This window comes from Xiphophorus hellerii, chromosome 19 (genome assembly GCF_003331165.1).
Source record: "Xiphophorus hellerii strain 12219 chromosome 19, Xiphophorus_hellerii-4.1, whole genome shotgun sequence".
NCBI classification, from domain to species: Eukaryota; Metazoa; Chordata; class Actinopteri; order Cyprinodontiformes; family Poeciliidae; genus Xiphophorus; species Xiphophorus hellerii.
Window position 1 is genome coordinate 1,049,509 of NC_045690.1, and position 22,111 is coordinate 1,071,619.

The window sequence follows — 22,111 nt, forward strand, 5'->3', positions numbered from 1 at the left end:
CCCGGGTTTTCATCGCAGCGAACAACGGGAAGAGCTGCAGGTATTTATACAGGTGAGCTGATTAACTGAACACGGCGGGCGGCTGAGTAGCTGATGGTTACAGTGTAAGTGTAACTTTATGGACGAACCGCACAATAAATTTTATATCATCCCTGTTGTAATAAAAATGGGTGGCGGAGCGTGTCATGACGGTACATGGCTGGTAGACGAGTTTCTGTGACGCACGAAGGTGTCAAATCCCGTCGCTAACATTGACAGAAAAGCAATAAATGTTTGGGCAAGGCAAGAGTTTATGTATTAAACTGACTGGAGATGAATACATAAACGAAAAGCTGGAGTATAGACATTTTCATAAGCTTTTTGTGAGCCTGCCTCTTTATTGTTAACTTGAATATAATTTCAGATTTTTGTATAACTTTTCTTCAGGTTAACTTAGAAAGTGAGCTGTTATTGTCACAGGTTAATTTTCTAAACTATAGAAAAGTTATTGTTAGGGAAGCTGAAATATGAAAAATTGGACTGATGTTGGTATCTGATAGTAATGCTGTTATACTAGATTTACCAATATTTTATTTTATAATTGTTTTTATCCGATTACTCGATTAATCGTAAGAATAATCAATAGATTAGTCGATTACTAAAATATTGGTTTACAACAGCCCTGCCAGCAAACAACCAATCGGCAGGTAGGTTCCGGTTCTGCCAGAGAACAACAGCATGACATTGTTCTCTGCTTTACAGAATAAACTTTCAGAAACCTGAGGCTATCCGTGCTGTAATGACACATCCTAGCAAACTGGCAGGAAAAATTATGTCATTGTTGCTATGGCAACAAGATGTTGATCCAAAAAGTCACCATGGTTAATTATGCATCATTCGAATTGGGGGTGTAAGTATTTAGAGCAAGGTACTTTATCAATACACAATCTATTTCATTGGAGGATGAAAAACTCCCAAAAGTGACAGAGAGGTTGAATGTAGGAATAAAGGACAGAAACTGTTTAATATAGAAATACTGAACTTTTTCTCCAACATGGTTGCAGAGTAGAGTGTGACTGAATGTATCTGATCCATGTAGTTGATCCGAAAAGCCTCAAATGTCCAGTTTAAACTGAGGCAGAAAATGCTGAATATCATCATTTTACAAATGATGTCTGTTTATTTATTTAGACAATAGCAAAATTTATTGTAATTAAAAAACATTAGCTCTTGTGTGATATATTGCTATTTGACTAATCATGACGAAGAAGCAACTTTTGAATAAAAGAATGAAATGATCAGATCTGTCTCTTCAGACTGTTAGTTACTGACGTGACTTGTAATCAGGTTGATATATTTTATTTAATTTGGCTGTAGGATGATTACATTAGTATTAACTGATTCAACACCTTTTAATTATACAAATGTTCCTATTTCTCCAGGCTCTGCGTGAGATAGAGTAGCAAACATCTTTGGTCAGGTTGCTTAATCAATCCCAGAGCAATTAGTATCTGCATCCATTCATTCAATTATTGTCTATAGCCCCTTTTCAGGGTAACAGGGTATCTGGGGGAGAAGGTACTAACCATCCTAGTACCATCTGGGGGATGGGGGATGGTATCACAGGCCCAGGGAATATTCCTGTCATTTTAAAAGGTTTAATTGAAACATGAGTTTGTTCTAGTTTTTCTCTGTGTTACCATATTGGCCAGAATGGCATAAAGAGAGTCATTCCTTCCTACTGTTACCTCATGCTTTCTCAGGAGGAGTTGCTGAGTCAATTGACTGTGCTTTCTTACATTGAGAACCTTTTACCACCTGCCACTAATAATCTGCTGAATTTTTTTGTTTTATAATTACAATTTCATGGATCTGTATGAGATATGAGGTTAAGGCTTCCACATACTCAGGCGTGCTTCACTCTAAGGAAGATCTGCGCGTATTAGTGACGGAGTCAATGTGGATTCAAGGCTGCAGTCCACCAGACACAAGGTATTTATTTATGACAGCGGACATGTACCCAGTGTCGGTGGGAAATGGTGTTCACATTGAGCCGTTTAGTGTGCAACACTGAGATAAGTTTGAGTGTTGGCACAACTAGTCGAAGGATGCACAGCATCTAGGGCTGCAGCTCTGTCCAGTGGCTGCCCTGGTGGAGAAGAAACTTGTCTAAGTGCCCAGCCAGCTCACAAGCATCCATTTGAATTGTAGGTAATGAAGGAATTTGTCTAGAGAAATCTAGGTAATCAGTACTCTTCACTATGAAATCTCAACCATGTAAAGGCAACATGCGCAGAGTCTGCGCATCTGACAGAATTTGCTCAGTAAGCCCAGGAATGTGGGAGCCTTTAGTCTTGCAAAGTGCATTGAGATGACAACAAACTGAAATGAAGGTGAACCTTGAGTGGATCTCCTGGCTAAATGAAGGCTAAGCAGGACGGATTATATCAAATGTAGGAAGACTGAACTCAACCATGGATATTACATCTGCGGTACCTGTGTGAAGGGGAGCTTTGTCTCTTTGTGGCCCGGGATGTGTTTGGTACATGTCGCCTCGTTCCCTTCCTGGTTCCAGCAGCGATTGGTACACATCCCGTTGGGGCTGCGACAGATCCAGGTGTTCCAGGTCTGAGTCCAACTCCCGGGCCCTCCTCTCCAACTCCGTCAGGCTGAGCTCTGAGGCTGCTGAGGAGGGAGGATGAGAGCCCCCAAAGCCGATGGGTGGCCTGAGGAGAGGCCATTGCTGCAGCGAGCCTGAAGGGGAATCTGGATCTCCTCCTTCTTCTCCACCTGCTTCCCCTTTTTCCCAGTCATTATCCCAAAGAGTGTTAACCATGTCAAGAACCGCATCCCAACCCTCCACCCCTCCTTCCTCTCCAAGAGTTATTCCTCGTCGGCCATCCACCTCCAGTTTCTCTGTGTGTAGTTTTGCTTCTACCTCCTCTTTTGGACCAACATTAATCTTTATCCCTCGATCCTCCACTTGTTCAGGCTTTACTTCAACATCCATCTCTTTTTCCTCTTCCTTGTTTTTAGCAACATCTGTCTGGAGATTTTCTTCCACGTTTATCTTTGCTTTATCTTGTTTGGTTTCCTCCACAACCACCTTCTCATTCTTCAGGGTTTCTTCTCTCTTCTCCTCCTTTCCTTTGTTTTCCTTTTTCTCTGCTTTGTCCCTACTCTCCCCCCCTCGTTTCTCCCGACTTCTGGACCTCCTAGGTTCCTCTTGCTCTCTGCAGACTCTCCAGTGCTCCAAGTTCTGCTCCCTGAGGGATGCTCGGCCTACCAAACCGCTCCCCTGTCCGGGCTCTGGGTGAGCGGCTTCCCTCAGTGAGCATCGCCCTACAATAGGGTTCGTCAGATTTGATAATGGGTTCTCTGAACCATGCCGTAGGTGTGGATGCCTCTTCTCCAGGGCTGACAAGACAGAAGGGAGTGGGGGGAGGATAGGAAGATTGTGGAGAGCCCCTCCCTGGCGGACAGTCCGCTTTCGGACTATGATTCTGCGAGGCCAGGTGGACTCGATGTCCTCAGGTGGTCCAGCTGATTCAAAGTCTTCCAGCTGTTTGCTTTCTCTGGGACTCAGTACTCCCGGACGCAGCCCAGTCGCTGTGCCTGGTCGAGACCTGGAGCAGGACTTGGATGATTTGGACTTGGATCTTGAGCTTTTCCCAGCATGACCTGACTTGGGTTTACCAGAATCCTCAAGCTTTCGCTCTGCTTGATCTGCAGGAGCAGCTTCAGGTTTATCTGCTGCCACAGACGTTACCTGAAGTTCACCTGTACTTTCAGCTTGATTGACATTTTCTCTCTCTTGTACTTCTCCATGACTGATCCTAGTTTCTGCTTCGGGCTTAGAAACAAGAGCAATCTCAGCATCAGCTTTAGCTTCTCCACTGGATCCAGATGTTAAATCAACATTAGACTGTGATTCAGGTTCAACCTCTGTTCCAACTTTGTTCTCTGCCTGTTGGAAGTGACCTATACCCCCAGAATCAAGCGCCGGCTTGATTTCAGGAACAGGAGCAGCTTCAGCCTGAACTTTGTCTGCAGGACCAACAATCTTCTCAGATACACTCATGCTTGAGTGTTCAGGGAAACGCTCTTGTCTACTTGTAGCTCCGCCAGCTTTGGTGGATGTCCCTCTATGTCCCTCCTTATTCTCTGTCCCTGACTGCACTTTTCCCTCCAAATCCCGACCTCCTGGTCGAGTTTTCACCTGAGAGCCCATCCTCTTTTCAGGTAGGTTCTTCACACTGGATCTGGATCCGTTGTCATATTTATTCCAGCTTTCGACTCGATGGTGCTCCTGATTTAACGCCCTCATTTCCACCTCAGACATGTTTCCCATTAAGACTTCGCTGACTAATCTGGGCCCACAACCAGATTTACCATCCACCAACACTAAACTTACACTCCCACTGTCGCACCTAGGCGGCATCCCTCCACCAACCCCTTCTGGGCCGACCTTTGACCCGGCTCGGCTCCTGCCCACTGCTCCAGTGCCCATCCTGGGAGCGCCGCTAGGGGAGGGGGAGGGGGATGGCTGGGGGAGCAGCAGAGGAGTTGTGTCCAAGCCGTGTTCAGACTCTATAAACACAGAGTCTCTGTCAGAGCGTAGAGGAACTGGTCGGCCATAACCAAACGTCCCGAAAGTGGATGTCTCCCTTCTCTCCCTCTCTCGGGCTCTCTCCCTCTCCAACCTGCCCCTCTCCCTCTCTCTCTCCCACTCGCGCTGGGCCCAACCTCGCTCCATCTCTCGCTCCCGCTCCCTCTCCCAGTCCCTGTCGCGCTCGCTGCGGCCCCATCCACCACCTCGCTCACCCAGGTCTTGCTCAAGGTCATGGGCAGACAGTTGGACCAGTGCAGTCCTGTAGGGGGACCTTCTGAGCTCCTGGGGGGGGGACAGCCTCAGGCTCTGGGTTTGGGAGTAATGCCTGGGCTGCATCACATGGGGAGGAGAACAGCGCAGGCTTTGGCTCTGACTGGGACGAGGTTTGGCCGGGGAGAAGAACACCGGAGTGTGGTATCCTGAGGAGAGAGGCGAGCCAGAGAAGGGTGAGATGAGAGGAGAGGTTAGAGAGGAGGACTGACCCGGTCCTGGGTAGTGGCCTGGATTCAGGTAGCTGCCTCCCCCACGCTCTATCAGCTCCACTGGAGGAATCTCCACACACTCCAAGGGTTTAGGAGATGACATTGCTTTCCAGGAATGCCGGCTCTCTCTGCTCTTTGTGCTGTCTCCATAGTGAGGGTGGTGGTGGTGAGGGTGGTGCTTCTTTGATGAGGAGGAGACTCCTGGAGCAGAAAAGGAGGACACAGAGGGAGAGACGGATCGATTGAAATGTCCTGGAGAGTGGCATCCGTCTATGTCCTCCACTCCCAGCTTGAGGGAATCGTAGATGGCTCTCTCATCCAGGCGCCGAACAAAGGAAGGGTTTGGAGTTAAGGAGCGTGGCTGTGGATCAAACATGTCTGACCTGCTGACTCTCAGGGAGCCGCTGGTGGAGTAGCTGAAGCTCCCGTCTCCCCCTCCGTCCCGCCTCACCGACCCCCCAGAGTGGTGGTGATGGCTGTCAATCTGCTGATTGATGCACATGGTGTCATAAATGGATCGCTGAGGGATGTAGCCGTCGCCATAACCCCCTTCCATCCCAACGTCTCGCCCTCCCACTCCCCCATCCCCAAGTCCATGTTTCTCCAGGCAGCAGGAGCTCTTCCTGAAACACCCAGGACGGCTGAGAGGCTTGCCCATGATTGGTGCAGGGGGTTGGTGGGAGGCACGTCTAAAGCTTGAAGAGTGAATTGTGAAGTCTTTAATTAACAAAATAAGAGTAGAACTGCTTTTCAAACCACTACTGACTGTCCAGGATGTGCAGCTTCAGTCTCCAGAAAGAATGAAAGCCCCTTTTAGAAAATCCTTCTTGTTCTCCAGTGAAGAACTAAGAAATATTCCTGTTGTTTTCATGAGAAGTCAAGAGACTCTAAGTTTGGAAACGTCCTTCTGTCAACGGCTCCAGGACATGAGGACACTACAAACGACCTGAAGTCCAAACACAATCCTACAGTGAGAAATATTCCAATCAGATTCCAAAAGGTTGAAAACAGTTTTTTATTTCCACTGGAAAGCTCATCTTCTCTTCCACTTTACTCACATTGTGACAGAATTTGTATTTATTCTGCTTCTTAATTGTTCCGTTAGCCTGATTAGAGCCAGTTAAATGTATTTCCAGCAAAACGTTGGTCTGTCAGCCTCAGATACACAGAAAGAGGGAGAAGAAACGACGAAGGATGGGATCCAGTCAGACCTGCTCCTCTCATTCTGCTGCTGTTTGATGATTAACGTCTCCTGCATGAGGAAGAAACAAAGCAGAGAAACATTATGGATGCCCTCCTAAAAATCTGCTTTTACGCATGAAAATAGTCTTCAGACGCTGATCCTGCTTCCTAACAAATAAGCTGCTTTTCTACAGCACACCATGTCCTATTGATTGCAGAATTAGACTCACTAAAGTTAAATCAGCTTAAAATGAATAAGCCTGATGACATTAACCCATTATTCACCAATTAAAGCTGAGAAATGGAGATTTAAAGCTCCAGGGTAACTTACCCTCATAGAAAGGAGTTGACCTGATGGAGAGAGATCCCAAACTAACCAAGCCTCACTCTCAGTTTTTAGATCAGATCTCAGATTTATTTGATTGGGTGGTAAATACTGATCAAATAATTATACTGGGGGACTTTAACATGCATGTTGACTGAGGGTAATAGATTAAATGTAGCTTTTAAAGCTAGCTTTGACTCGATTGGCTTCATTCGGAGAATTCGCTTATCATCGTACTTTAGACGTGCTGACATTTGGCATGAAGAAATAGCAGAAGTTTCCCATAACCCTGCTGTCTGACCAGTTTTAATAACCTTTCATTTCATTTTCACTTTATCAGACAAAACTTTAAAAACCTTCAAGGAATCTCCTCCATGTTTCATTTCCTCTGAATCTCAGGGAGTCATTTAATCTTTAGTCCTTCTCTAACTGATGTTCATGGTGTTACTTCCTCATTGAGTCAAGAAAGATCGTAATCCATTTTAAGGTTGGCTCCTTGGTTTAGCTCTGAACTGGGACTAAATTATCCTCCAGTAACAAAGTAAAGACCCTCTGAGTTATTTTAAGCATGAATGTCATTTTATTCCAGCGTGTTCTACAAGTTCCTCCTTTAATCTCTGGGATATTGCCTAAATTATAAACGTCCTGTCCAGCAGTGAAGCTGATAATCCATAATCTAATCCATGAATCTGTAAGTTAAAATCCTTCATCTGATCCAAAACGCTGCAGCAGAGTTCTGATGGAAAACAGAACCAGATCCTGTTCTGTTGTTTAGATTCACAGCTCGCTGATAATCCAGATTATAATTTCACATAGAAAACCTCAATAACCAGATCCATCAGAGACCTGATTGGTCCAGAGGTTCCAACCAGAACCATTTGGTACCAGGCTGCAGGTTTTGTTTGTTCTGACGTTTAGAAACTGGTCTGCGTTCTGATTGGCTGGTTCCTTCCTGAGGCGTCGGCTGCCATGATGCTGCCACCACCTGATGGTTCTGCTGTTAATGTTTTACTTTCATGAACATCAGAAATAACCCAACATCATCTGGTTCTTCTTCTGCTTTGTCATCTCTAACCTGCAGTCGGTCGTGGCTGCTGGTACTGAGCCCGGTTCTGGTTCTGGTTCTGGAGTTTCTTCCTGTTAACAGGGACTTTTTCCTCTCCATTGTCGCCACATGCATGCTCAGAATAGGGATTGCTATAAAGCCAACGACATAATGCCAGCGCCCCCTGCTGGTCAGGAGGAGTGGTGCTGAACTAGTTGCTCTTTCTGAACCGATTAACTGGAACCAATCAGAATCTTCGATTGAACAGAGATGATTTTCCTTCAAATGATATTAGCTGTGAAGTGGCGCTTCTTAAATAAACTGAATTGAATGATGAACGACCAAATGACTGAAGCTCCATAATCCCAGCAGCTGAACAACTAAACGTCGCATCTCAACATTTGTGTCTCTGGACAGCAGCACTAAATTTAGACGTCCTGCTGATTCCTGTGGGGAACTTTGAGGAAGTTAGAGGAACACCTACAGCCGCGCGCACACGCCGACAGAGCTGTGTGTGTGGGTGTGTGTGTGTGTGGGTGAAGTTGGATTAAGCCTGATGACATAGTTTCCAATGGAAGCTGCTTGGATCCCGGAGCGGGAGCTGGAATGACGGATGATTCCCTCTGATGACATCAGAACCTGAGGAGGAAAGTTGGATGAAGTCGCTCAGAACCAGTCGAATCGCGATCGTCTTAAAACGGAAACCATTTCAAATGATTCATTTGGTTGCGGATTCAGAAGAGTCCATCTGTGTCAAAGGAGCCTATTGATAGCAGAGAGCGTCTCCTGCTGCCGCCGCCACCTGCCCAGCCCCCCTCCCTCTGCCCCATATCGATTAAAGAGTCTGAACCTTGCCGTTGCCGTTGCCGTTGTTGTTGCCGTCGTCATCGTCGTCTCGGCCGCTGAAGCCGTCTATGAATTCGGCTCTCTGCTCTCGTCTTCAGCATCTTCTGCTCCTCTGCTGTATCCTCTTGGTCTTCCTCCTCTTCCTCCGCCGTCGCTCTGTTTTTCTGCCGCTCCTCTCCCTCCCTCTCTGCTGTGAATCATGCCTTCTGTCAGAGGAAGCGTTTTTCTTTCTCTTTTTTTGACAAGCGCTCTCTGCCAACCAACACACCGACGCAAACCCTCCTCCTCCTGCTCTCCCTTCCAGTTTTTATTTACCTCCCTTCAGCCTCCCTCCATCGCTCCTCTCTTCCTCTCCTTCTCTCTGCCTCCTATTTGCAGCTTTAAGGGCTTTAAAGGCTTCAGATCCACAAAATTCCCTCTTTCCATCTCCATCTGTTCTTTCTCTGTCTCCCTTCCTTATCCTTCATTCACCAACATTTCTATTTTCTAATCCAATTTACATCTATCTATCTATCTATCTATCTATCTATCTATCTATCTATCTATCTATCTATCTATCTATCTATCTATCTATCTATCTATCTATCCTTTGCTCAGTCTCCCACACACTCTTTTCCTCTGCAGCTCTCTCCATCCTCTCGTACCTCTCGGTTTGCCCTCTCCCTCCCACTCTTCACCTCGGCGTTAATGCAACACGCATCGCTGTGGAGGCGGCAGCAGCAGCAGAGTTACAGCAAAGAAAGAGCAACAATGGATCCTCACATGTTGAGCAGAGCCGTTTAAAAGCATCGTGATCATCAGCATCGCTCTGTCCTTTCCTCCTCACAGGTTTGCAGGTGAACCAGGCTGATGGTTCACCTGCAAAGTCTCATTGGAGGAAGAACACCGCCAGCTAGCAGCTAGCAGCTAACAGGAGCAGCTGTGATTGGTCACAGTAACACTCTTTATCCTCCAGAAACCACAGAATGAAGAAGAGACTTCATCGAATGAATAGCAACTAAAACTTCCCATCAAAGCGACAGAAGTGCCTCCCGGTGCCACTAGGGACAAGGGTGTAAGAAAATGGATGGATATATATACTCCCACTGGCTCAGGTTATAACAGGAAATAAGAGCAGTTACCATGACGACACAGATGATACACAGCTCTACATTATGTAGAGCTTTGTGGATGACCACAAAGCTCTACCTTTGACCTTTGAGACCTTTGACTCATCCAGTCACTGAACAGATGCTGAGAATAGATAAATGGGTGGATGAGACAAAATGTTCTGAACAGAAATTGAAGTTATTAAAGAGGTACAATCTCAGGCGTGCCGCGGTGGCGTAGTGGATAGCGCGACCCATATTTGGAGGACTTCAGTCCTCGACGCGGCCGTCGCGGGTTCGACTCCCGGACCCGACGACATTTGCCGCATGTCTTCCCCCCTCTCCTTCCCTGTTTCCTGTCAGCCCACTGTCATATAAGGGACACTAGAGCCACAAAAGACCCCCTGGAGGGGAGAAAATAAAAATTAACTAAAAATAAATAAATAAAAAATAAAAAAAGAGGTACAATCTAGAGTTGTAGATCTAGAGCAATAAATCTAGGAGTTACAGATCTACAGTCAACACACAGCTTCAGTTGTTCCAGCTGGAAGCTAGAGATCAGGTTGACCTCTGAACCTTCAGAGCCACAGAAAGACGATTCCAAAGTCAGCATGTTTCCATCTGCTGGTTTGGAGCCAATCAAAGCTAATTCCATCAGATGTTGGCGCAACATGGATGTACAAAACAGGAAATAGAAGTTCAAGCCAGCGTGGAGCAGAGAGCGCCCCCTGCTGGAGTTTTGGAATCTGACTTTTCTCATTCTTCTGGTGAGGCACAGACCAGTCAGATGTGTTTCCATCTCCCTTTTTAACGCTGCTTTTTTTTAGCTTGGCTTAGCTTAGCCTATTTTAGCTTAGCCTAGCCTATTTTAGCTTGGCTTAGCCTACCTTACCTTGAATCTTAACTGATTTACTTTTCATATCTTTGACTTTCCTTATATTAGCCTACCTGACCATAATTCATCTCTGCTTATCGTATTTTAGTTTGATTTATCCTGCCCTAGCTTCCCTCAGCTTAGCTTAGATTAGCTTACCTTATATAGGGCCTTATCTTTTGTAGTTTACCTTAAATTAATGATTGTATTCTGACTCATGTCCTACCTTATGTTAGTGTTTCTCTCATCAACTTGCCCTGACTTGTCTCTACATCTCATATCAGTGTATTTATTTGCCCACCTTAGCTTAGCTTGCTGCTATGTTTAGCCTTTCAGTATCTCGGTGTCAGGATCTTTTTTCGTTTTGGGTTTTCTGATCTGATTTATTATTCTCAACCTTGTTTCTGTTTAATTCAGTGAGTTTCTAGTTTGTTCTCTTATTCTTTGTGCTTAGTAGTTCATTCTTACTGGTGTACTGTCTCTGGCCCCTCTCTCTTCCCTCACACCTGCAGCCCGTTAGCCAATCAGAATCAATCTTTTCTTCTAGCTTTCCTCCTGTCTGGTTCCTCCATCACGATTCTCTTTGTACCAGTTTCCCGTTTGTTCCTGCTTTTTGTGTTTTGCTGCTTTATTGTAAGTTTTTGTTGTCATTTTTACTCTATGCCTCTGCATGTGAGTCCAACCTTAGGCTCAACAAAACTTGACGCTTAGCTTGCCTTATTTTAAGCTAGCCAGGCTTATTTTAGTTTCTTATCTTGTTTTTTGTCATCTTTGTTTGTTTGGTTTCTGTTCTGTTACCATAGAGTTGCTCTTCAAAGCGTAGCTTAGTATGGCTCCTCTGACCAAGCTATACTTTTCAAACAAGCCTATTCTGCGTTTGTGTGATTTTGTCATTGATTTTAATCACGTTTTTTAACGTTGTGCTTTGACTGTTATTCTCTGTGATTACATGTACGTATGTAGCACTTTTGTTAACAAAAAGTGCATTGGGAATTAAATTCATTATTATTAATTATTATTATTGTTATTATATCCACCCTGCCTTAGGTCATTTTATTTTGCGTTATCTTACCTCAGCTGAACTTTCTATTTTGCTGTCTTCCTGTATCTTAGCTTAGTTTATCTTACTTTATCCAGTTTTAACTTGGCTTGCTGTAGTTTATCTAATCTTAGTTTACCTTAGATTGTCTTATTTTGGCTTGGCTTACCGTACCTTAGCATAGAATTTATATCAGTAGTTAGCCTTTTGTTGCCCTGTCCAGTCTTAACCTAGAGTAGCTTTTTGTTTTATCTTTGCTTATCATAATTAACATACCTAATCTTAGCGGCCCTTAGTTTAATGTAAGCCAAAATAACAACAACAGCCCCTCTGCAATCATACTTTCGTTCTGTGATCGATGTTCTTTAAAGCTGAAAAGTGCTGGCAACCCTGAATCCAATGGAGAAACCTGCTGATGTGCTGGGATTTTAACCAACAACCACCCGTCTGGTGTGAAGAAGAGCTGTGTGTCTGCAGAACACCAGCATGAGGATCCCTGCAGCAGCAGACCCCAGAGACACTGGAGGAACCGGATATTCACGTCAACATGGACCAATGTCTCTCAGGAATATTAACGACACCTTGTTGAACCTGAACTATAAATATTTATTGCTCTTGTATAGAAAAAATGAGTCGAACCCAGGGTGTACCTAATAAAGTGGACGGTAAACGTCCAGGTGTGAAGGCTGGACTGAGACTAAGAAAAGGTGAAGGATCATGAGGGACTTCAGTTTCTCTGTCCACCAGACAGTTGTTTGTGTTCTGCCTCCCTCTAGTGGCGACTGGCTGCCACTGACACCTGTCTGAGGTCACTCTCACACCTGGCTGTCATGTTTCGCTGAGCAGAACCGCTGAGAGTCCACAGGCAACGAGACGTTCACACAGGAAGCAGCTGCACAGTCCCCACACTCGGCTGCTCTATGACTGCATTAAAGAGTGTGTGTGTTGGTTCACGCGTGTGTGTGTGGGAGGGGGAAGGGGGGAATGAGGTGTGTGACCATGCAAACTCCTACAGCTGTCACTATGGCAACATTTCTTGCTGTTTGTCCTACTCAGTGTGTGAAGCTAGTTTTGGTTGCGTCCTGAGGCAGCGAGTCCTGCTAACAGAGTCGTTTGTGTTGATTCGGCTTAACTGTGAGCAGAGGATCCTCCGGTGAGAAGCGATCTTACACACAGAGGACGACGGAGCAGCAGCGGTGAGTTTCTATGAGGAGGAGCGCTGGAAGAGTGTGAGGCCTGCAGAATCAAAGTTACACATTCCTCAGTCTGGAAGGAGACATCTGGAAAACTTTAACCACAAAGAGGAGGGGGAGGAGAGGAAGGGTTTCAGTTAGAGACATTATGATTTAAAGGAACAGCAACCTCAAATTACACCAGGACTTTGGTCTGATTGAAGCTTCAGTCTGACTGAAACGTTGGAGCAGAGAGAATGCTTAGAGAGAAAGAAGACAGAGTCGGTGGGAGGAAGTCTGACCAAAGTGTTTGGCCTCTTCCTTTCTCATGTTGAGTTCAGGAAGTTGACACAAAGTGAGGGAGGGCTGAAGCAGACTAACGTTTTCCTGCTGCCTCGCTGTTTTTTCCTTTTTCAGCCCGGTTGAGCAACAGGATGGGAATCGGAGGCGGAGTTTCCCATGGAGCCTAGAGACACGGAGCCATCGACTCGCCGGACTCTGCAAGCTTGATGGAGGCCAGCGGAGTTCCCCAGGACACAGGGTGAGTTCCTGAGGTGGTTGTGGAGGAGACTGAGGAGGTCAGGGGGCAGGTTTTGCTATGAACCGGGGACGGGGCGCTCCGGAGCCCGTGGCAGCAGGAACAGATGTGATGACTCAGCGCCTCCATGTGGATCAGCAGCGGGTCCGGAACATTCTGCTGCCTCTTGTAACTTCAGAACTCCTGAAACATTTCCATCAGACATTCAGAAACCTGAACAGAAACCCAGATCTGCACCAGAATTCATTTCGTCCGGTTTGTTAAATAATCTGATCTACAGAAAGAAAAGCTCCCTAATCCACATTTATTCTGGGAATAAATTGTTTTCATGGCTTCATCAAAGCCATGTTTAGTAGAACTGCATTCATCTGAGATGGTTCTGACAGACCGGACCGGGTCGGGTCCGGTCTGTCAGAACTGCCTCCTGTTGGTAACTTTAAATTTTCCAGATCTCCATTTCTGGATTTCCTTCATTTATTTTTTATAAAGTGAAAAATGTTTTGATAGAATAATCTGAACGTCCATCATCCATCCAACATCTATCCATCTGTCTATCATCCATCATCCATCCATCCATCCATCCATCCATCCATCATCCAGGTCAGTTACTGATTACCAGACTTCCTGTTCCCATGATGCATCACTCCTCCTGGATCACCAGTTCCATAAGAGGAGGGTTCAGTGATAAACAGCAGCTCTGTTAGGTCAAAGTTCATCATGTGTTTCTTCTTCTTTGCAGCCACAGCGGCCCCCTCAGCCGTTCATCCTGCTCTTCCTCCCTTCCCCCCGCCAGGCCGGGCCGGCCCCCGCCCCCGCCCCTCCTCTTGAGACCCTCCCAGCTCCCAGCGCCCCTCTTTCCTCCTCTTCCTTCTCCTCTCTCTCCCATCGTCCTCTCCTCCTCTCCTCCCCTCGACTCGACCTCTGACCCTGCCCTAGCCCCTCCCTCCGGTCCGTTTCTGCTCAGCTCTTTGGACCGGGTGCTGGGGAGCGTCTCGGTGTGGCAACCCAGAGGTCTGAGTCCCGACACTGCCTCCAGATTCCTGGCGAACCAGCCAGCAGGGGTAAGACTTTAATTGTTCCCTCTCTAACGTTCCCTGATGTTCTGCAGACGTTCCCTCTAACGTTCCCTGATGTTCTGCAGGCGTTCCCTGACGTTCTGCAGACGTTCCCTCTAACATTCCCTGATGTTCTGCAGACGTTCCCTCTAACATTCCCTGACGTTCTGCAGACGTTCCCTCTAACATTCCCTGATGTTCTGCAGACGTTCCCTCTAGCGTTCCCTGACGTTCTGCAGACGTTCCCTCTAACATTCCCTGATGTTCTGCAGACGTTCCCTCTAACGTTCCCTGATGTTCTGCAGGCGTTCCCTCTAACGTTCCCTGATGTTCTGCAGACGTTCCCTCTAACGTTCCCTGATGTTCTGCAGGCGTTCCCTCTAACGTTCCCTGATGTTCTGCAGACGTTCCCTCTAACGTTCCCTGATGTTCTACAGACGTTCCCTCTAACGTTCCCTGACGTTCTGCAGATGTTCCCTCTAACGTTCCCTGATGTTCTGCAGACGTTCCCTCTAACGTTCCCTGATGTTCTGCAGGCGTTCCCTCTAACGTTCCCTGATGTTCTGCAGACGTTCCCTCTAACGTTCCCCTGATGTTCTGCAGACGTTCCTGGCTCACACTGCAGCAGATCGGGTCACCATGATCTCGGTCCGGCTGCCTGATGAAGGCGGTGCTCCGGCGGTACGCGGCGTGGCGGTCCAACAGCTTCACGCCTGTACGGGTCACATGATATCCGCACAGAACGAAGCCAATTTTTTATCATGCGGAGCGAAAACCGAGCTGATGTAACTTCTACCTGATCCTGTTCTCAGTTGTTCACCTGGAGGGATCCTCGCTGCTCTTTGATGACGTCTTCAAGCTGATCTCCTTCTACTGCACCAGCAGGTAAAACACACACACACACACACAGGGAAGCTGATATAAACTCTAGGTTTTTGTTGTCAATATATATAGTCGAGCAAATCTCAATCTCGTTGTAATCTGTTGATGACAATGACAATAAATCTTATCTTATCTTATCTATCTTATTTTTTATGACCCGCTTCCTAAACAAACTGGATATGTTGGCTGATCTTGCAGATATTTCCTGTTTTACTACAATTAGTAAAACTAGAATTAGTAATTAATGTGTTAATCTTTTGAACAGCTGAGCGTTTTTAAAATCAATTGACTTAATTTGAAGGACAGGCCATTCCATCCTTTGTACTTTTTAAAGATAAAATGTGGATCCATAATAGTGCGAAGCTATTTTAATCCAGTTGTGATTTTTATGAACTTGATCGTCCAATCAGAGACATTCTTGCGATGCCATTGAAGTTACCTCTGTCTGTTGCCGTGGCAACCAGGGAAGAGGACCTGGAGGTCCTTTCTGCTTTGGGTGCAGGTAAAGAAACCCGTCTGTTTCACTTCATTGTCTCTGAGGCTTTAAACATCTCCTGAATGTTTGTGCTGCAGATTTCTGGATGTCTGACCTGAACCAGAGGCCTCAGAACCCGGACCGGACTGATCAGCCCAACACCTACCTGTATGTCAACCCAGTGCCTGTGGAGGGGCCCAGTTCAGAAAGAAAATCCTCCATCTCCAAACCAGAGTCCTTCCTCAGTGAAGCAGTTACCCCCTCTCTGCAGAATGGAGAAATGTCAAAGAAATTACCTCCACGGGTCAAAGTTCCCAAACGGCCGCCCCCCCGGCCCCCTAGCCTGACTTCAGGCCTTCTCTCCTCTCCTCTCTCACCTCCAGCTACGTCTTCTGGTACTCCAGAATCTGACAGAAAAGAGGAAGGAAGAGCAGTGAGTGAGAAAGAAGGGAGGAAGTCAACATCGCCTCCACCGCCGAGACCTACCGCGCCCCAGCTGCCCCAGGGGCCAGTGCCTCCTGCCCCCCAGCTGCCCCAGGGGCCAGTGCCTCCTGCCCCCCTCCAGTGTACCTCAGGATGCCAGCTGCCAGCCAAGGAAGACGGACAAAATCTTGCAAAGAACACTGAGGGAGAAAAGAGGAAGGAGAAATGGGGAAGTAGGGCAGGTCTGCTGGGCGAGGAGGTTGAACAGGAGGAGGCGGTGAAAAGGAAAGCGCAGGAGGAACAAGAGCTGAAGCTGGGGAAGGAGGACATGCTAAAGACCAACTCCACATCTTCTCTGGCAATAAAGAAGCCGTCTCGCCCGGTCCCGCCTCCAAGGACTAAGCCGTCCTTCGCCAACTCAGCTGGGGGCTCCAACCAGGCAGCTGGAGGACCAACCGATCAGAGCGCAGGGATGAAAGTTCCCCCTCCCTCACCGCCTCGGCGCCCAGATGTGTCCCTGTATTCACCACAGGGGGGTGCTGCTCTGGCAGCTGACCTCGATTCCTGCTCAACCAGCAGCACAGAGGAAGAGGGAGAGCTTAACCAGGAGCAGGACGCAAACCCCAGGTGGGTCTGGGGGGAGTAAGGGCCGGTTGGGGGTTTAAATCCTTTAGTGCCGGTCCCAGTTGAGTTTCCGTCTGCTGGCCTGTTCTGTGTGACTCAAAATGACAAATAATGACAGTATTGAGGAAAGTCAATCTGGTGATGCATTTTGACGTTTTCCTGCTTTGAAGTTTGTGTTTACTGGAGATCTACGGTGTGAAATCCAGTGTCCATCATGACTGCGTACATGACTCTTCCAGCACATTGTTGTCATATTTTGGTAGAAATGTGTGATGAGGATAAGTTGTTCTGGGTCTGAGTGTATGACTTTTCTTAAACCCGCTGCCAGCATAGGGGCAGGTTCAGTGATGGTCGTGGCGGTAAAGTTGAGTTCCAGTTGTTTTGGTTGTGTAGCAGTGAAGTAGCTGTACCATGGCTGGCATGCAAGGTGATCACCATGGTTGTGATGCATCGATGTGTTCCCATGGCAACACAGAAGACTGGGGACCATAGGGCTTGAAAACAGGGGGGCCCAACTCTGTCACCCAGGCAGACTTGGGCAAGTGAAGGTCTTGCTGTGTCTTCCATCCAGGGTTCCTGCAGACAGAAGCTGCACCAAAGGAGCCGTCAGGAGAACCCCGACCATCATGTTGGACCGAGCCCGCCTCCGCCTCTCTACCGTCCTTACTGGACTCATCTACCATGACGGCCGCCTCACCAAGCGCATCATTGAGTTGGCCAGAGACCCTGTTAGCTACTTTGGTAACCTGGTGAGTATGGTGAGGGGTCTGTAACCTTCATCGGCCCATTAACCACCTGAATCTCCTTCCCCCTGTGTTCAGGTCAAGGACCACAGAGCTTTCACCCTGGAGACAATGTCCAAGCATACGACGTCCACAGAGCTTCTGCAGGAGATCAGACAGATGATGACCCAGCTGAAGAGTTACCTCCTGCAGAGCACAGAGCTGCAGGCTCTGCTGGAGCCTCAGCATCAGTACACGCAAGACAAGCTGGGTAACTTTGACCTCTGGCAGCTGTCAGAGCCGCTGACTGCGGCCTCTCTGTCATTTCCTGTAGTATCATGATACTGAAATATATTTCCTGTGACTAACCAGATCATAGGCTTCTTGTGTTCAGTTTCATTTCCATAGAAGAAGTCAGTTTGTTTTAATTCTGTTGCATTGTTGGAACTTCCAGTCAAAGAAGAGGTAGTTGACTTTTTAACAAAACTACAGTTATTGCAGTTTGTTATACGCGTCTCATTAAAAAAAGTGTAGAACGAGAGGCATGAGCTCTAGGCAGTGTGGAAATAATTGGTGTCGTCTGCAGCAGCTAGTAGAGAGTGAAAACTTTCTGTGCTGTGCAGAGAGCCTGGTGGAAGCGGCTCTGTGTAAGAGCGTCCTGAAGCCGCTGAAGGAGCCAATCTACCGGAGCCTGGAGAGGCTGCACACCGAGAGCCGGAGGCAGCTGGAGAAGAACCAGGTGGGACAAAGTATTCACACCCTCACTGAGCCTGTGCAAAGAATGTGAACCCTAAAGTCACCTGCCCCCTGTCCCTCTGTCTGTCCCTGTGCCCCTGACCCCCAGGCCGTGGTCCTGGCCAGCACCACCACGGCGTTGGGGATCTGCACCTCCATCCCGGAGGTGGCAGCAATGGAGCGGATCAGCCTGAAGCTGAACAAGCTGCACCAGGAGTATTCCCCCCAGAGGAAGATCCAGCTGCTGCTGAAGGCCTGCAGGCTCATCTACCACTCCATGTCCGTCAGCTGCCCAGGTCAGAACCTCGGCTCAGAACCTCGGGCTCAGTGTTTAGATCACCCCAAAAGCAGATTAGCAGTGTTGGGTCCAAACCGGTATCATACAATTCTAGCTTTCCCTGGTTCAGAACCAGAACCTTGAATCAGGGAGCACCTAAATCCGTTTGGACCGGACCGTCCTCTAACGTCCCATCTGTCCAGGCCGGGCCCACGGCGCCGACGACTTCCTGCCTGTGATGATGTATGTCCTGGCCCGGTCCAACATGGCCGCCCTGCAGCTGGACGTGGAATACATGATGGAGCTGATGGACCCGGCGCTCACCCAGGGCGAAGGTAGGGCAGGGGAAAGTTAGTGCACCCTGAGGTCTGTCTTTCCTCCTGACTAAACGGAGCAGCGGTTCTGAACGATGAGGCTCCGTTTAGTCAGAAGGAAAGACAGACCTCAGGGTGCACTAACTAAGTTAGTCAAAAATTAACAATAATTTAGAATTTGGTTTATTGGCAGAAAATGGTGGTTAATTTTCACCATGTTATTCATCTTATATAATTGTCCCAGTTTATTACTAAATGTTTAAATATCAAACTAAATATAAATCTCAGAGCTAAATATTTAGTTAATGTGCAAATTCATTTGCCAATAACAGGACATGGACTGCCAAAATAAAAGCTGGGTTTTCTGAAATGCTTTATGAACTCCAGCTCTTGAATCGCTTCATCATCAGCTGGTGGTGACCTTTGACCCTAAGCTGATGGTGCGGCGTCTCCAGGTCCAGATCTTCCCAACTGAACTCTGGTTGGGCGAGGTCTTGGTTCTCAGTGACATCACTTCCTGTCCATGTGTCTGAGGTTCCTACTACCTGACCACCACCTACGGCGCGCTGGAGCACATCAAGACGTTTGACCAGCAGAGGTCAGCGACACGACAGCTGAGCAGAGAGGTCCAGGACTCTATCCACCGCTGGGAAAGACGGCGGACCCTCAACCAGGAGCGGGACGGCCACAACTCTGTTCGGGTACAAAGGCTTTCTAGGGAACCCAGGGGAACCAGGTGACCCAGGGGAACCAGGTGACCCAGGGGAAACAGGGGAAACGGGTGACCCAGGGGAAACAGGGAAACCAGGGGACCAAGGTGAACCAGGGGAACCAGGTGACCCAGGGGAAACGGGTGACCCAGGGGAAACAGGGGAAACGGGTGACCCAGGGGAAACAGGGAAACCAGGGGACCAAGGTGAACCAGGGGAACCAGGGGAACCAGGGGAACCAGGGGACCCAGGTGACCCAGGGGACCAAGGTGAAACAGGGGATCCAGGGGACCAAGGTGAACCAGGGGACCCAGGGGTACCAGGGGACCCAGGGGATCCAGGGGACCCAGGGGATCCAGGCGACCAAGGTGAACCAGGGGACCAAAATGAACCAGGGGAAACCAGGGGACCCAGGGAACCAAGGTGAAACAGGGGATCCAGGGGACCAAGGTGAACCAGGCGACCAAGGTGAACCAGGGGACCAAAATGAACCAGGGGAAACCAGGGGACCCAGGGGAAACAGGGAAACCAGGGGACCCAGGGGACCAAGGTGAAACAGGGGATCCAGGGGACCAAGGTGAACCAGGGGACCAAGGTGAACCAGGGAACCCAGGTGACCAAGGGGACCCAGGTGAGCTGCCTGACATTGAAACTCTGTGGTTGTTCCTCTGCAGGACTTCCTGACTGTGTTTAGTCCTGAGATCGGCGTCAACCCAAAAACTCTGGGCGTCCTCCCCACAACCAGCATCCAGGAACTGACCGATCAGTGCGCCGCACGCTATGAGCAAGGTACCGGTCTGCTTCTAGCTCCCACATGTGACATCACTTCCTGTTCCCCATCAGGATCAAAAGCACAAACTTACTGACTAGTGGAAACCTTATCAAATCAAATGGACCATCAGGTTCTGCAGGTTCTGATCAGTCCTCTCTGTCTCCCAGCCGGCTTCACGCTGAGTGTCTTTGTGGATGGAGTCCTGCAGCCCGTCGCTCCTACAGACCAGGCCCTGAACGTCAAGAACCGCTGCCAGCCCGGAGCCTACTGCTTCCTCTACCACCCCCCCGACCGACCCGGCACCCTCCAGGTCCGACCCGACCGGCCCGACCCCCCCCAGGTCCGGACCTGTCCCTCTGCCCCGCCTCCTCCTCTGCCTGGTGAGGACTTCCAAATCGTCAGTCCTGGGAAACCGGAGGAGGAGGAAGCCCTGATTGACCTTTAACCCCTAAGGTATCCAAGGCAGAGTGTTGCCATGGTAACTGCATGACAGAGCAGGAATGTATTTTGACCTCAGAACTAAAGCTGAGGAGAACCTGGAGAACCGAATCTGGACCAGACGGGTCAGAACTGATGATGATGATGATGATGATGATGGTTGGGGACCAAGGAAATGTGATTAATACATTTTATCATCTGGTGAAATCCTTACCATGGATTAGGATTGATGATGATGATGATCGCCATCATCATCATCACCATCATCATCACCCAGGGTTTCCCCCAGTATATTACAGGCCTGGCAGCCCGCCATGCTTTACTAGCCCCACTGCCAGGCTAAGCCTTTCTTGTTTGTTTTTTGGAAAATAATAAATAAAAAACCTTTTTTCTTTTAAGCCGGATTGCAAGCGTCTCTGTTGCTCTGAGCGTTTCACTGGCGGAGCAGATTTATTCCTAAAATATATGTTTATAGAAGATAGCTTTATGCATTTAAAGTCGGACCAATCACATTGCTGGAGCCTCGCGCTGCAGCAGCTGAATGATTTATTGTATGGGGCGTTTCCATCTCAACTCGCTGCCCAGCGTGTGGCGCTGTCTGCCCTGTAAAGTTCATGTCTGTGTTCCGGTTGGTCGGAGCGTTAGCGGTTAACGAACCAGCGCTAACCTCATCATGCAGGTTCAGCCGGTGAGGAGCTTTCGCTCTCGTCTCGTAGTCACGCATCACGCTGGTTTTATTTTATTTTATCATTATTTTTAGTTTTATTTTTCCAGTTACATGAAGCATTAGACCATATCAAATGCTTCGTCCACTTAGACAGAGTTAATGAGCGCTGAGATCTGAAAAACTCGTCCATAAACTGGAGCAACCAAAACAGTTTCTGTGTCTCTTATTAAAACTCAGAAATGTTAGAGCTGCTAAAGCCACATTAGCAGCATTGAATTAAATCTCAGTTTGTTGCTCATCTCTGCTCAGTGCAGCAGATTGAACTCATCCTGCAGGGCCGGTCCAAGGCTGCATGAGGCCTGGGGCAGAATCTGACCTAGGGGCCCCTCGTGCTGCTAAAACCATCAGCACCTCTAACAGCTTCTGGGTTCGATTTAATCTGGGAGAGAGAGAGTAGATTAACTGGCCAACATAAAAACAATCAGTTATAATTGCAGTTTATTAATTTGTATTTGTGAACAAACAGCTCAAACTCACAGCATCAGATTGTTGCTATGGTAACAAAACAATCTGAGTATGAAGATTGGTCTTTGAACTTTTAGAAAGTAAACTTGCCAGCTCCTTAAAATCTTACATTTAAATGTTAAACAATTTAAAATCTTTTAATTTATGTTGAAACAAATTAAATCAAATTTAGCAGCATTGATAATCTCAATAAATAAATGTTACATTTATATATCTGTGTTAAAATATCAGCCTTTATGGCCCCTGAAGCCCTGGGGGCCCGATGGAGCCGCTGACTTCATTTGGATTAAACAGAAGGGCAAATAATTCA

At 47.7% G+C, this 22,111-nt stretch overlaps 2 protein-coding genes across 9 annotated transcripts in view; one reads left to right on the forward strand and one right to left on the reverse strand.

Moving 5' to 3' along the window:
• The window catches only part of LOC116709548 (uncharacterized), a 23,652-nt gene extending 10,944 nt beyond the window's left edge, over positions 1 to 12,708 (reverse strand). The window contains exons 1-3 of one of the 7 annotated variants that reach the window (XM_032548162.1): positions 8,476 to 9,850; positions 8,110 to 8,264; positions 2,476 to 6,325 (exon numbers count right to left, since the gene is read on the reverse strand). In XM_032548162.1, the coding sequence (XP_032404053.1) occupies positions 2,476 to 5,731 (3,256 nt within the window). In that variant the 5' untranslated portion in view covers positions 5,732 to 6,325; positions 8,110 to 8,264; positions 8,476 to 9,850. The other 6 variants (XM_032548160.1, XM_032548165.1, XM_032548164.1 and 3 more) reach the window with 6 other exon arrangements.
• Positions 12,709 to 13,071: 363 nt separating this feature from the next.
• Positions 13,072 to 20,941, forward strand: rin3 (Ras and Rab interactor 3). Of its 2 annotated transcripts, XM_032548166.1 has the most exons (14): positions 13,072 to 13,185; positions 13,922 to 14,243; positions 14,841 to 14,952; positions 15,050 to 15,122; positions 15,530 to 15,621; positions 15,693 to 16,644; positions 17,213 to 17,390; positions 17,463 to 17,634; positions 17,987 to 18,102; positions 18,208 to 18,394; positions 18,579 to 18,710; positions 19,224 to 19,390; positions 20,074 to 20,188; positions 20,339 to 20,941. In XM_032548166.1, exons 1-14 carry the CDS (start codon positions 13,154 to 13,156, stop codon positions 20,614 to 20,616), a joined length of 2,928 nt encoding a protein of 975 aa, XP_032404057.1. In that variant the 5' UTR covers positions 13,072 to 13,153; the 3' UTR covers positions 20,617 to 20,941. The 2 variants fall into 2 exon arrangements, 1 of the variants encoding a protein (XP_032404057.1); XR_004336902.1 differs by lacking the exons at positions 20,074 to 20,188; positions 20,339 to 20,941 and having other exon boundaries at positions 18,579 to 18,800; positions 18,835 to 19,335.
• Positions 20,942 to 22,111: the final 1,170 nt, after the last annotated feature.

Coding starts and splice junctions, on each gene's coding strand:
- rin3 (XM_032548166.1), top strand. CDS start 13,154: ATGGAGGCCAGCGGAGTTCCCCAGGACACAGG. Junction 14,244..14,840: donor TGGCGAACCAGCCAGCAGGG/GTAAGACTTTAA, acceptor GATGTTCTGCAG/ACGTTCCTGGCTCACACTGC. Junction 19,391..20,073: donor ACGGCCACAACTCTGTTCGG/GTACAAAGGCTT, acceptor GTTCCTCTGCAG/GACTTCCTGACTGTGTTTAG.